Source organism: Dendrobium catenatum, unplaced genomic scaffold (genome assembly GCF_001605985.2).
Source record: "Dendrobium catenatum unplaced genomic scaffold, ASM160598v2 fragScaff_scaffold_621, whole genome shotgun sequence".
In the NCBI taxonomy this organism is placed as follows: domain Eukaryota; kingdom Viridiplantae; phylum Streptophyta; class Magnoliopsida; order Asparagales; family Orchidaceae; genus Dendrobium; species Dendrobium catenatum.
The window spans coordinates 13,173,887-13,189,360 of record NW_021319083.1 but is presented as its reverse complement, the minus strand read 5'-3'; the positions used below and the strand labels follow the sequence as shown (position 1 = coordinate 13,189,360).

At 37.4% G+C, this 15,474-nt stretch overlaps 1 protein-coding gene across 1 annotated transcript; it reads right to left on the bottom strand.

Annotated features, from left to right (window-relative positions):
- Positions 1-6,958: 6,958 nt before the first annotated feature.
- On the bottom strand, positions 6,959-14,885 carry LOC110109058. Its single transcript, XM_020839951.2, has 4 exons — positions 14,644-14,885; positions 8,988-9,158; positions 7,172-7,176; positions 6,959-7,079 (listed from the first exon to the last, which is right to left on the bottom strand). Exons 1-4 carry the CDS (start codon positions 14,818-14,820, stop codon positions 6,959-6,961), a joined length of 474 nt encoding a protein of 157 aa, XP_020695610.2. The 5' UTR covers positions 14,821-14,885.
- Positions 14,886-15,474: the final 589 nt, after the last annotated feature.

Sequence of the window (15,474 nt, the reverse complement as noted above, 5' to 3'; positions counted from 1 at the left end):
AACTGCGTTTAGGAGATTAAAGAAGGCTATGACTACGGTACCAGACTTAACTTTACCAGACTTCACTCAAGCAATCATAGTGGAGACAGATGCTTTAGGGTACGGGCTGGGGGCTGTACTTATGCAGAATTCTCGACCCATCGCCTACTTCAGCCAGGTGTTGACAGCCAAAGCCAGGCTGAAATCAGTCTACGAGAGGGAGCTGATAGCCATCGTCTTAGCCATCCAGAAATGGTGACCCTACCTGTTAGGGAGGCAATTCATTGTCAGAACCGATCAGAGGAGCCTGAAGTATGTGTTGGAGCAGCGGATGGTGACCGAGGAGCATCAGATGTGGTTGTTCAAATTGTTGGGGTAAGATTTCAAAATCCAATATAGGCCAGGAGTGGAGAACAATGCAGCAGATGCTATGTCCAGATGTATGGGGGAGCTATAGACACTGGCAGTATCGATTCCGTTGATGCTATATTGGGAAGCCATTATGGAGGAGAGCGCGAGGGATGAGGAGTTGGGAAAAATCAAGACAGATTTGTTGAAGGAAGGGGGTAGCCACCAAGGATACTGACTGGAAGGGGAGAGACTTCTGTATCAAGGGAGATATGTGATGCCCAAGACATCAGTCCACATTCCACACTGCAGGAGTTCCATGGGAGTGCAGTTGGGGGTCACTCAGTGGTACAGAAGACCTACAGGCAGCTAGCCTCGAAGTTGTACTGGATGGGGATGCATAAAGATGTAAAGGAGATGGTAGCCCGGTGTGATGTCTGTCAGAGGAACAAATACCTAGTTATGTCACCGGGAGGACTACTACAGCCGTTGGCTTTATCAGATAGAGTGTGGGAGGAGATATCTATGGACTTCATAAATGGACTGCCCCATTCAAAAGAATTCATGGTGATTCTGGTGGTAGTTGATCGATTGAGTAAGTATGCTCATTTCATCCCACTTCGACACCCATACACAACAGTGAGAGTAGCTTCAGCTTTATTAGAGAGATGGTTCGATTGCATAGAGTACCAGAAGAGATAGTATTCGATAGAGATAAGGTTTTCCTCAACCATTTCTGGAGGGAGCTGTTCAGATTGCAAGGGACAATTCTAAAGAGGAACACTGCCTACAACCTACAACCTACAACCTACAGACATATGGCCAAACAGAAATGGTTAACAGGAGCTTAGAGACCTACCTTAGATACTTTGTGTTGGAGTCACCCAGGCTTTGGGCCAAGTGGCTATCATAGGATGAATACTGGTACAACACCTCTTATCATTCTGCTTCTCAGATGACCCAATTCAAGGTATTGTATGGAAGAGATCCACCTCACTTAGAGCATTTTGGGAGTAGCAGTACTCTAATTTCTTCAATTGAAGAGTACTTGGAGGAGAGGGACAGTGTTGGAAGAATTAAAAAAGCATCTACTGAGAGCCAAACATATTATGAAGAAACAAGCTAATGGGTATCGGAAGGATGTCCAGTACGACGTGGAGGAGAGGGTATTCCTGAAGCTCCAACCATACAGGCAGAAGAAAGTCGCCGATAGGAGGAATGAGAAGCTTGCCCCAAGGTAATTTAGACCTTATGAGGTATTAGAGAAAATTGGAGCGGTGGCATACCACCTGAAATTACCACCATCGGCGACTATAAATCTGATTTTTCATGTGTCCCAGTTAAGAAGGGTCATTGGAGAGTATACAGCAAGCCCGGAGTTGCCAGTGACACTTATTGAGGATTTAGAGGAGATTCAAGAACCCCTAGAGTTGATTGGAGTTCGCCAAAAAGAAGATGGAGTTAAAGAAGTGCTAATCAAGTGGAAAAATCTTTCGAACTACGATGCCAAGTGGGAACCCTACGAGAGGATGAAACATCAATTTCCTAATTTCCACCTTGAGGACAAGGTGGTTCTTTGGGAATGGGGTGTTGTTACGGGACAGCCCAAACCAGCTGATGCAATCAAAATTTTGGATTGCCAAGACACAAATCTTGCTTTCATAAAAAACCTAAACATAAAAAAAAATAGAACAAAACGATACTATTATATCCCATAGAAGTTTAAAAAAACACAACCACACTTTAAAATAAAAGACAACACATTACAACCTTTTGTAATTTTTAGAACAAAGATACAATGGAAGGGATACCATGGAGAAAAGAATGAGATAGGAAATCTGAGACAAAATAGTAAAGGGGAAAGGGAAACAAAGCTAGCTCACAAGTTAGAACAAAACCGCAGGTTTTCTTTTCCAAAAATCACTACATTTCACTCTCTTAAAAAAGCCACAAACAGAGGAAAGAAAAAAAGGCCAAAAGCCATGCTCTTAGGAATAGTTTCTTCAAGATAAATTGGCTGATTTTCTCCAACTTCATATTCAATTATATTATGATTTTCCATTTTTTTAAAGACTTTAAAAAGAAAGGAAGACCCAACAAAAACCTAAGTCTCTGATACCAATTTGATGCAATCAAAATTTAGATTGCAAAGACACGAATCTTCCTTTCATAAAAAACCTAGACATAAACAAAAATAGAACAAAACAATACTATTATATCCCATAGAAGTTTAAATAAACACAACCATACTTTAAAATAAAAGACACAACATATTCAAAACCTTTTGTAATTTTTAGAAGATAGATACAATGGAAGGGATACCATGGAGAGAAGAATGAGATAGGAAATCCGAGAAGAAATAGTAGAGGGGAAAGAGAAATGAAGCTAGCTAGCAAGCTAGAACAAAACCCGCAAGTTTTCTTTTCCAAAAATCACTACATCTCACTCTCTTAAAATAGCCACAAATAGCCCCTATAAATATGAAAGAAAAGGAGGCCAAAAGTCATGCTAAGCTGCCCACTACAGCCAACCAAAAGGGGGAAGAAAAAGGCAGTATTAAAGGCATAGTAGAAGCCCGACCGAACAGCCAAAAATTGGAAAAGCTAAGGGGCATAAGCAGGAACCGGATAGCCAGCAAGGGGAACTGGGAAAAGCAGGAATCGAATAGCCAGCAAGGGAAACCGGGAAAAAGCAAGGAGCGGGAACCAAACAGCCCAAAGCAAGGAAAACCGGGAAAGCAGGGAGCAGGAACCGAACAACCCAAAGCCAGGGAAAACGGGAAAAGGAGGGGGGCATTGCTTACATCACAGGCCCAGGAGGGGCCGGTTCAGACATATAGGAGGCGGGCTAAGCCGCCTAATTTAGGGCCAGCGCCTAAGAAAAGTGCCCCCCCCCCCCCCTGAAAGTGCCCCCCCCCCCCCCCTTGGGTGGCAAGTAGACAGAGAGAGAGATGGGCAGTTTACATGAGGAGGCTAATTTTAATTTACTTCATAATAAGAAGCTTTTATTAGGAGGTGGGGTATTTAAAAGCATAAGAAGGTGGGGTTAGGGTTTATATTTTAATTATTGTTTCTCTTGGAGTTCTCTTGAAGGCTTTGGGCTCTAGATTCATCATCTAGAGATTGAGAGAGAATGAACCTCCTCTCGAATTGAGGATCAATTGTATCTTTACTTCTTTTTGCCTTTGATTTTATTCCTATAATACAATCTACTATTTTTTATTGTTTTCATTGGAGATCTTGAAGTTTTCTCACTATTTTCACCAATTATTGTTAGGGTTTCTTGTGAACTCAAGTATTTCCCGTTAAGATTACTTGTGAACTCAAGTATTTCATATCATACCACAAGTAAACGATTATGACCGGGACCCTCTGACCAAATGGTTTTGTTGCAAAATTGCACCATTATATTAAGGTCATGATTAGAGTCTATATGTTCCCCAACAACGTTAAATCATTGAGTAATGAATCAACAGGATATGATCGATATGGCACAAAGCCCTATATTTGTCACCTTAGACAAACATTCATCCTAAATCTACAAGGTACCCTTGGACCAAATAACCCATGGCTGCCAACAAGGATCCTTCTGTCAGGTTGGGTCGAATACCTCATGTAACTAAGTAGGTCAAGGACCATGTGACCCCGGACAACGGAACCATGGGATCTTGATCGAGTCCATCATTCCCTCCACCATTCGCTTTAAGTGCAATGTGGTAAATTTCTAATTTTAAATACCATATTTTTAAATACCAAATCATGCTGCTACTATATGTAAGATACTATGTATATGTTTGATGGCTAGTCTTAATCGAAAGTTCTCTCTCATTATCGGGAGGGATAATTAACTATAGGGACTTGCGCCTTTAAGAAAACTAAACTTAGATCATAAAGTCCTCACAAAATGAGGGCAAAATCAATGGGTAATGTCTAATTCAAAATCCAATCTGCCTTCTGAAAATTTGCCTCGGAATACCATGGAAGTAAGCTTTTCTTCTATGGAAAACCAATTTGGAGGGGTGGAGGAGATGATAAGGAAGCTCATGGAGATGCAATCCAAAACTCCACTGGTGGTTCTCATCGCTAATCCTAACTTGGAATCGACAGGGATTCCCATTGCTGAATTTAAGGAAAACGAGCTCAAACAAAAATAGTTCAATGAGGAGAGTTTCTTTCATAAAGAACCACTTCCTAGGGCTCCGATAAGGAGAGGATTAGAGGTTCTGAATGGGGGGATAGCAAGAAGAGAGTTTTATGGGGGAGTTGGTGGAGTAGTCGATCACTATGGAAGGCCTTTTGGGTAAGAGGAGTGGACGACCGGAGGAGGGGATGGGACGAGCCATGGGGATCAGGTCATGTGAGGTGGATGGAAGAAAGGTGAGATTCCCACCCTCGAGAGGGGGGAGGGGGGGGAACCAATGGTGGAAGAGATGCTAGGGTGAGGAAGCTGAAGATACCGGTATTCAAAGGGAAAGATGTCCATGGGTAGGTATACCAGGTTGAGAGGTATTTCGCAGTGAATAGATTGAGAGAGGATGAAAAGCTTACAGCCGCAGGGCTATGACTGGAGGGGAAAGCCCTTGCTTGGTTCTAATGGAAGGAGAGTAGATATTTGATCCGTTCGTAGGAGTTTAAAGATTGCTTGTTGGAACATTTCCAAGCCATCCGGGAAGGAGATCCTACATGAGCAATTTCTTATCTTGACTCAAGAGAGAGCCATCAAGGAGTACTGGGAGAGATTTGAGTTGCTATCGAGACAGTTGAGGGAAATTTTGGAGGAAATTGAGAAGCTAATCAAGGAGATGTTGGAGGCCCAAATCATTCATCCTAGTGCTAGCACTTTATCTAGTCATGTGTTGTTGGTGAAGAATGATGGTAGTTAAAATTTTTGTATAGACTATAGGGCTCTGAATAAGGAAACAATGTTGGATAAGTTTCCTATACGATTCATTAATGAGTTGTTAGATAAGTTATATAGAGCAGTGATATTCTCCAAGACTGATTTGAAATAAGGAAATCATTAGATAAGAATGCGTCCTACGGACATCCACAAGATAGCTCTTAGGACTCATGAAGGCCACTATGAGTTCTTAATGAAGCCTTATGAGCTTACCAATTCCCCAGCTACTTTCCAGTAATTGATGAACAAGATATTCTAGCCCTACCTCCACAAGTTTTTATTGGTTTTCTTCGATGGCATCTTGGTGAATAGCCGGTCCGAGGAAGAGCATGTGGAGCACTTGAGAGTAGTATTAGGGACATTAAAGAAGCATCAGTTGTATGCCAATTTGAAAAAAATGTTCCTTTGCACAACAAAGGGTAGAATATTTGGGACATGTGTCCAAATCAGGAGTAGTTATAGATCTTTCCAAGATAAAGATTGTATTGGAATGGCCCTTACCTAAAACCTTGAAGGAGATGAGGGAGTTCTTGGGACTCACAGGATAATATAGGAAGTTTGTGAGGGTGTACTGCTCTATAGCATAATCATTCACAGAGCAACTAAAGAATGATAGTTTCAATTGGGGGGAGGTAGCCAAGGCATTTAAGTAGCTGAACAAAGCCATGACAAGTATCCCTGTGTTAGCACTACCAGATTTTAACCAGCCGTTTGTAGTGGAGACTGATGCATAAGGCTATGGGTTGGGGGAAGTCCTCATGCAGAGTTAGAGCCCCATAACTTATTTCAACCAAGTGTTGACAACTAGGGTCAGGCTAAAATAGATGTATAAAAGAAAGTTGATGACGATGGTGGTGGAAATAAAAAAGTAACAACCTAATCTATTGGGATGACACTTTATAGACATGACTGACCAGAGGAGTTTGAAGATCATGTTAGAACAAAGGATGGTGACAGAGATGCATCAGCTGTGGTTTTCCAAAGTTGTTGGATTATGACTTTGAGATCTAGCACAAACTTGGGCTAGAAAATAAAGTTGCAGATGCTCTATCCATACGTAGTGAAAACCCTCAAGTTATGGCTTTATCTGTTCCCATGGTGGTAGATTGGGAGGCATTAAAGAGTGAGAGCGAGCAAGACGAGGAGCTGAGTAAGATCAAAGTAGAATTAATGCGGGACAAAGACACAATCTTGGTTACTCTTTGATGGGTCATAAGCTATTATACCAAGGACGGTTTGTACTTTTGAGGGCATTGAAACACATCCCTCACTTATTGCAAGAGTTTCATGGCACAGCTATTGGGGGACATTCAAGAATCTAGAAGATATATCATAGACTGGTAGGAGAGCTCTACTAGGTGGGCATACATAATGATATAGAAGAGTTGGTGGCCAATTATGATGAATGTCAGAGACACAAATGCCTGACTATGGCTCTAGGTAAACTTCTACATCCTTTATCATTACCCGAGAAAGTGTGGGAAGAGGTGGCTCTAGACTTCATTGAGGGACTAATTAGATCAAAAGGGTTCACTGTGATTCTAGTGATAGTGGACATATTGAGCAAATATGTTCATTTCATTCCCTTATGGCACTCAAACACAGTGATATCAATGGCATCGCATTTATTAGAGAGGTAGATCATTTACATGACATACCCGAGGCCATTATGTCCGATTGGGACTGGATCTTTCTGAGTCATTTTTTAGGGAGTTATTCAAGATGCAAGAGACTATCCTAAAACGGAGTACAGCTTACCACCCTTAGACGGATGGCCAGATGAAGGTACTGAATCGCAGTGTGAAAACTTATCTTCGTTGCCTTGTATTCGATACACCAAAGATGCGAGCCAACTGGTTAGCATTAGCGAAATATTGGTATAGCACTTCATATTATACAATAGCCCAAACAACGTCTTTTAAAATCATAAATGGGAGGGACCAACCTCATCTGATACATTATGAGCATGGCAATACATCAGTGCCATCAGTGGAGCAGTACTTGGAAGAAAGAGAAATAATATAGGCAAAATTGAAGAAACATTTGCGGAGAACACAATAAATCATGAAGAAACAAGCAGATAAACACAGGAAAGACGTGCAGTTTGAGGTTGGGATAGGGTTTATTTGAAAATTCAACCTTACAGACATAAGACTTTGGCAAGACAAAGGAAAGAGAAGCTTTCCCCCCTACTTTGGATCCTACAAGATAGTAGAATGCATTACAGCAGTAGCATAACGCCTATAGTTGTCACTAACTTTAGCCATCCATCTTGTATTTCATGTTTCACAATTGAGGCGTGCGATTGAAGATCATACATTATCTCCACTACCATCAACTCTGATAGAAAACATGAAGGTCATTTTGAAACCTATGGACATAGAAAAAGTTCGTCAAGGGGAAACAGGAGCACTGGAGATACTAGTCAAATGGAAGGGCCGATCGGAGCATATGAAGCTACGTGGGAGCCATATCAGACGATCAGGAGATGGTTCTCATCCTTCCACCTTGAGGACAATGTGCGTCTATTTTTTTAGGAGGGGGAGTATTGATACGCAAGGGGCCAGACGGCACACCCAGCTTGGATCGAACTAGGGGCTAAAGTGGGCATAACTTGGCAAGGAGAAAGAAGGGGGTTCGCCCACCCCCCCCCCCCCCCACCCCACCCCCACCCCCCCCCCACCCCCTCTGATGGGGCCCAAGAAAGGGAATTAATTAAGGAAAGGGGGCGATTTGGGAGGATATTAGGAGAGCCTATTTAGGATTAACTGTGGTTATTTTGGCATCAAGCAAATTTATTTTTGGCTCTCGTTTTCTTTGTGAGTTTCCTAGCAACGTTTATGGTTTGCGGGGAAACCGATCTACCACTCGAATAATAAATCACTTGTATCTTGCATTGTTTTTTAAGAATAAATAAAAAAACAGCCATTATTTTTGTGTTCATATGCTTTTCTTCTCTTTTCTTTACTATTTTTTCTTCCAATACACATCAACAGGGCCCCAAAAGCTCAAATTTTAGAGCCCATAGATGATTTTGAACAAGGTTGGCCGAGAGAGAGTTGAGAGGTTTATGTTCTTTCAAACCACAAAAAGGTTAAAAATCTGAGCATAAAATTAAGGCTTTTTTTTAGTAATGTCGTGTTGCAGCTATTTTATGCTCTAGGAAATAAAATAAGTGCTAATTTAATAGAGATTGATGAGTTGCTCTCCAGGTGCATTGTCTATGATCATAAAATTATAAAAGAAGCACACATGCAATACAAGGTCACTCTTGGTGCATTTTTTCTGAAATCAAATTTGTATCATGCCAGATTTTTACAAAGCAAAGCAGCTGAAAAGCATTCCCAAATGAAACTTGAGTTGCTACATAACTGTCCACACTATCTAATAGCTTTTCTTTGTATTTTCTCGCATATCAAGCTTCTCTTCCACAATAAGCATAACTGGTTTGCTTCCAAGGGCTTTTACAATTACGGCTTCACATATGCATGCCTTGACATGGAATTTATGGCATGTGGCTTTTAAAATTGTATTCTGTCAAGTATTATGGATTTCAGCATTTTTCTCTTTCCTTTAAGAAACAAGCATCAAGTGATGTGTGCTGACAATTAAAACAAGAACCTGAAAACCAAAATGTTTGGCGCAAGAATGCTCGTAACTTTCGTTGCTAAGGTGTTTTACATGCCCTACAAACTAGAAGGATGATTATCTGAAAAAAATCTGATTATGGCTAATATAGAATTCTGAAAGAATTTTAATACCTGCTCACGTGCAACTTCCTTCTCCCATTGGCTTTGATATTTCTGCAATAATGTAACAAGAGTTTTCTGAATATCAGTTGAGAGGTCAACTGGAAAGAGTCTCTGTAACTCCTCTACAGCAAGCTTCTCTTTCGAAACTTTTCTGATGATAAAACGTAGGCAAGACAGAACCTAGAATTGGAGCCACTGTGCTTAATATCACGCAAAAGATAATAACTAGTTGGAGCAAAGGAGAAGCATAAGACGCTGATAAAATAAACACATCAGATATCTTATAAAACTCAATTTTTTACTAAATATGAAGAGCTACTTTTTACTAAAAATTCTATAATTTCTTATCATGAAGAATGGGGCTGCATGGCTTCAAAAAGTGTTTTCTTTTGAAAATTAGTAGGTTGCTATGAATACTGGTATATCAATTGTTTATCTTGTTAGATTTCAATAACTTCCACGTCAAACCATAAGCAAGAAACTGAGGATCATTTTAAAACAAAAATAATGCTATATTGCCCAAATATATCAAAAGATAAAATGGGGCGACCAAACTCAAATTTAACAATCAATTAACTAAAAGAAGTTATAGAATACTCATTTGTCTCCCACAGCTAGGGATCGGCATGACATCTCATGCTCGGTTGTGCTACCTTCACTTGTCTACCAATCACCCTCTTGACAGTCCTCTCATCAATGTCCTATCTGAGAAGTCCATTATCAACATCAACATCCATCATCATCATTGTCATCACACCTAAGACATTCATCATCATAAGAAAACATGCATTTCTTTCCATAATTGCCAGCCTCATCTCTTCCTACTCTGCCCTGTTCTCACCAATGTAAGTCCGACTAGCCCTTGCCACCAACCTTTCTTTGATTTTTGCTCTCTTGGTATCATCAACGAGGATGAAATTCCTAAATGCTATTGTCACGACCCGGCCCGGATGCTCGATCTAACGAGGCGAGTACGAAAAGTTGGACAATATTACATTTCCATCAATATAATAATAACTCATCAACATAAATTGTTCTATTAACTGAAGAGCCACTAATCACAAAAAAAACTTTAATCAATCTAAAACCAAACTAAACATTTTCATCAGTTATTTTACATGTTGTCATTTGCACGTCGTCTTCTATAAACGAATTCTTTTCTTTCAGCCATTTCTTCTTCTTTGGAGATTTACCTGAAACATTAATTTAGAGGTTTGGGCAACTATTTAAAACAATCAATATAAATATTTTTTTATATGTATCATATCATTTCTTAATAATATTTCATTCATTTCAGTAATTTATACATCTCTGATCATTTTCTTTTAAAACAGTTTAAGCACTTTCAACTTCAATATTTCCTTTTCTCATTTGATTTGTACAGGAGCACCGTCTTAAAGTACCCAAAGCTACAACCTTTCCAATTATTTCCTTTTCCATTTCCAAGACATTTTCCTTTTCCTTTTTACGTGCACAAGTACGGCGTCCCCAGCCAGTATCATAAGGGAGTGAACTCCTGAAATTTTTCATACATATCATTTTTCCTTTCTTTTTCATTTATCTTGAACATTTTTATTTTTCATTTTCATATGTCATTTTCTTTGTTTGCATACTTTCTTAATACATACATGTATTCTTTTTCATTCATATACTTAATTTCATTTATGTTACTTGATTCTTTCATTTTCTGTTGTAATAATATTTACAACTATTTAGGCATTTAATTTTTCAACATTTCAGACATGATAGTCTTTAAAATAAAACTTGGAAGGCAAAAGAATAATACTAAATTTTGAATTTCAAAATTATAATTACCCACTTTGAACCCTTCAAGTCTTCGGTGTAGGGTATAACCTCAAACCTCTATCTAAATCTCTAACATCAACCAATAAAGTTTTCATGAACTTGCTTTATCAAATAAAACTTCAGAATAGTTTCATGACAGAAATTACTTACAATGGGATTTTCCCAATCTCTCAAAAATCCTTCTTCCTCTTCCCATACAATGAGGAAATTCCCCAAAAAAATTGTTATAAGAAAAAGAAGCAACTGAACCAAGGGTCAACAAGGTTGCTACAGATTAGCAAATTTATAAATGCCATCTGACGAAGCCAAATTCAAGTTTAATAACTAACACCAAAAAAAACATAAAAAATGGCAAACTACATGATAACAATTTCAAAATTCATGTGTGAAAAGGCAGGGTTCTTGGAACCAAAATGCGAAACTAAGGCGCCTAAGGTTGCATTTGTTAGCACAGGTATTGAATAGTACTCTTCTTATAAACTACCAGTGTCAACAATTTCAAAATACATTCATCATTGTGGGCCTTTCTTGATTAATTAATTACAATCCTAATGAATTACTCTAATTTGATAGCTTTAGCTTACCCGATCTCCAAACTAAGACATGCACAATAACCTATCCACAACCTTGCCACGACAATCACATCTTCTTCATAGCTCCGAACTGTAAAGCATGGACTATTATAGTTTAAAGCTCTATAACACAATCAAATTGCATGGGAAGGCCAATGAAATCATAAAACAAAGCGTGATTTTGCCATAATAATAAGAAAAAAACAAACCAAGAATATCTAGTTTTCCCTTGGCATTAAGCATAGATCTTTACCCTGGACACTCATTGACACATATAATTGAATAAAGTAACTCCAAAATTCGCTCACCATTAAAAATATGAGCAGTCGAGGAGAAGAGATTCAGTAGGTAGATAACACATAGATTAAAACTATATTTAAGCACCACAGAATAAATATTGAAAGAGCCATATTGTTGTGTCCTTTTCTCCAAAATATATATATATATTTAAGCACCACAGAATAAGCATTGAAAGAACTATATTGTTGTCCTTTTCACCCAAAAAAAATTGTGTTCATCAGTTTCTTAAAAAGAAAAAATAGGAAAATAAACATGTCATTTAAATGGCATAAATACATCTAAAATTCTCCACTCATATCCAACCATATATCATCATCATTGTCATTAGAAAGCCTTATCCCAATTATCTGGATCATTCTTGCTATGTGTTATTAACTCTAGCTCAAGTTACCCGTACTAAACAACTTCTAACTGTATGAACATTGAGCTGCCCCCTTTTTCCTTATTTTATTTCATATTACTTCATGGCTACTCGGTCCACTTCTTTATTCCAATGTATAAGCAGATCCCATACTTCAAATTCAGTTCTAGAAAGGAAAAGTCCATTTCAAATTTCTCTTATTTTAACTCATCCTACTTAAATAGCCAATGCTTCAAAAGTGCAACAAAATAGCTCGTAATTATCAATTTAGTTACAGAATTAATTGGCATGTTTCTAAGCAAGCCATCAAGCTGCCATATAGGCCATCTTCCCTTGTGTTACTACAAAGCTTTGATGTTATCTATAATAATGTTCTGTAACAGTAATTATATTAAAGGGATTAGAAGACATGAACAATGGAGTTTAAACAACCTCGAAGCTTAAAAATCACACCGTCCCCACTACATGTTCATTATTTGTATACATCCTTATAATCTCATCAAATTTAAACTAAAATCTAACATGTCTATGTGTGAAGATGAATACTTTTTATATTTCGGCAAAGTCAAAAAGCTCCCCAATCATTCATCGCCGCATTTGCATTTTCATGTTATGGTATATAATCATACAAGTCCTAACCCAGTGAGATGCATGTGCAGAAAAAATACGACTAAACATCAAATAGTGTAAATAGCTTATTAAATAACATAGTAAATAACTTATTAAATAACATATAATAGAATTTGATAATTTGATAGATGAATACTAAATTACTTTGTTAAGATTTTCATCAAATAAGATTCCACAACAACAATGTAAAAAAAATTTAAATGGAAAATTTTCTTTTAATTTTACACTTGATGTAAACAAAAAGATTTAGGATTGATCATTAACGGAAACCTAGCATGGCTCAGGTGTTATCAAGCATAAGCTTGTCTATCTCAAGAATGTGTCAGCTTGGACCTGATCATTGGGTTGAATAGTGCAATCATACCCAGCTCATTAATGAATAAGGCAAGACCATAGGTCACCCAACTCGCATAAAATAAATTGAAAAAATGAGCACTTACAAATGGTAACCTAAAGGATAAGAAAATCTATAAGATTAACCATAAAATCTTTAAGTATGGGTCTCAAGAAAATGAAATTTCATAGAACTATTATAGATTCTTCTAAGCTCGAGACAGGCTGGGTCCGAACTTGCCTAAAATTTCATAAAAATCACCAATTCAATTCTCACTCAATCTCAAGCTTTTAAGCCTGAAATCTACCAACATGCCTATTTTTTCTACCAAAACCTTTCAAATAGAATGGACTTCGTTGGCCTATTGGGTCATTTGCATATTGATCATATCTAATAAATATAGATAAGCAAATAGATCTAAAAATATAGATTCTAGAATATATATATATATAGAAATATAAACTCCCTTTTATATTTTAGATGTCATAATGCCTATAGTAATGTACAATCAATTCATGGAACGCCTTTCATTGCTCTCATTATATGCTTATAATAGAAATTTTTGAAGATTAGGTGGGGGAGCCCATTTTGAAATGAAGCCCTCTCCTTGCTCATGGATTTTAAAAGTTTCAAATAAGAGAGTTTTTTTCTTATCGTAATATATAGACATAAATACTTTCTCCAAAGTCCTTAACACCATTATTACAGAAGATAGGCATTTTCTCTCTTTCCCTTTTTTAGGGAGAATGAATCAAAGGGGACCAAAGTCCTTAACACCATTAGTACATATAGATGTAGATAGGTATAGATATGAATGGATTAAGGATTTAGGTCAGTGAGAGAGATGCGAGGGTTGGTTCATATAAAGTAGAAACATCTTTTAACAGATGATTTGACTTGAAAGAAAAAGTATGGAAAGGATTTTAAGAGTCTCCTGCTTGCTTTTTTTTCGAAGAGCCATCCAATCTCTCACATCAATAGTAATAAACATAAAAAATAAATTTGTCAAATTTTTGTGAGGGATTCATTTGAAACAGGAGGCATCTTCTTTCATGCTTTAAGAATAAAAATTTCTCTCATTTTTCATTAGCATTAAGCATATTGATATTATCACACAAGTCATCCAAAACTGAATCCATGGATCTTTTCTATTAGAATTTCATGTAAAAGCAATCATTACACATCAGAAGCCATCTTCAATGAAAGGAGAAAATTTAGTCCTTGAACACCACTGGTCAGACCACCAGGTGGTGACTGTTCTTGCTAACAACTTTGCAAACAACATGAGAAATCAAACTTGACAAAACATAAGAAAATAACATTGAAAAAACATAGGGAAAAGCTTTGATTTGAAAATTTCCAGTCTGAAGTGCAAGAAGCACTATACAAGTATAAGAAATTCAACTAGAACTAAATAAATTAATGAAATAGCCAACGAACACAAGAGCCCAGACGCTCAAAACGACATACGATATATTTTATGATAAAGGAAGCATATTCACTAACACTTGTTAATAAGCCCAATAATACTTTCAGTTTCCGTGCAAAAAGAAAGCTTCCAATTCGCCGCGGGATGATGGGGGTGTTTGAGAAACTTTGGAGCTATAAAAGAGGTCAAACCCTAGATATCAAAAAATCGAGAGGGAATAGTAACAAGCTTACAGTGTCTAGCTCCTGAGGAACCGGGAGGTTGAGTAAGGAATGGATTTGCGTCCTCTGGATGGGGGATAGACCTGATTTCCTCGTCTCCCATAGGGTTTCTAGGACGCCGTCCAAAGATTCCTCCGACGTCGCCGGAGATAACTTGTGGAGGTGGATTAAGAGAGGCGGAACCTCCATATTCTCTACGAGATGGAAGGATTTTGTGAGCTATTAAGTGCATAAATTAAACACAAAGGACTTGATCGATGAAGGAAAAAAAAATATTAAGTATCAAAAGAATGCAAGATGTTTGTTAATATATGTATTGTTTATCAAATGATAATCATATTTGTTATATGAAAATTTAGGATTTAGATTTCTTAAATTTATACATGATTATATAGTTTAGACATGTCAATAAATTTTTTTATGAGGGAAGCACTTCATGAGGCAATTATTTTTTATTAATTTTAATAGAAACTTCTTCATATGAAAATAAAAATGTTGAGATATATAAGATAGTTTATATCATAAACAAAATTTTTATTTAGACATGAAGAGGACTCCTTTATATCTATTGTAGAATTTCATTTTTAGTCAAATGTAACACTTGAAACCCTTTAGAGAAAAACAATGTATTTGCTTTAAGAATGAGGCTTTGGCTTATTTTGCTACTATCTTAATTGCTCTTGAATCCACTTTAATGCTTTTATCAATCATCTAACTCATCAACACATTGAATGTTTATTTAAGCTCTATTCATTACATTAAATATATTTCTCTATGGTGGCTACCTTGTAAGAGTCTTCACTCCTACCCTTTATAAGGTATATCTTCCTCTAGAACTAGCCA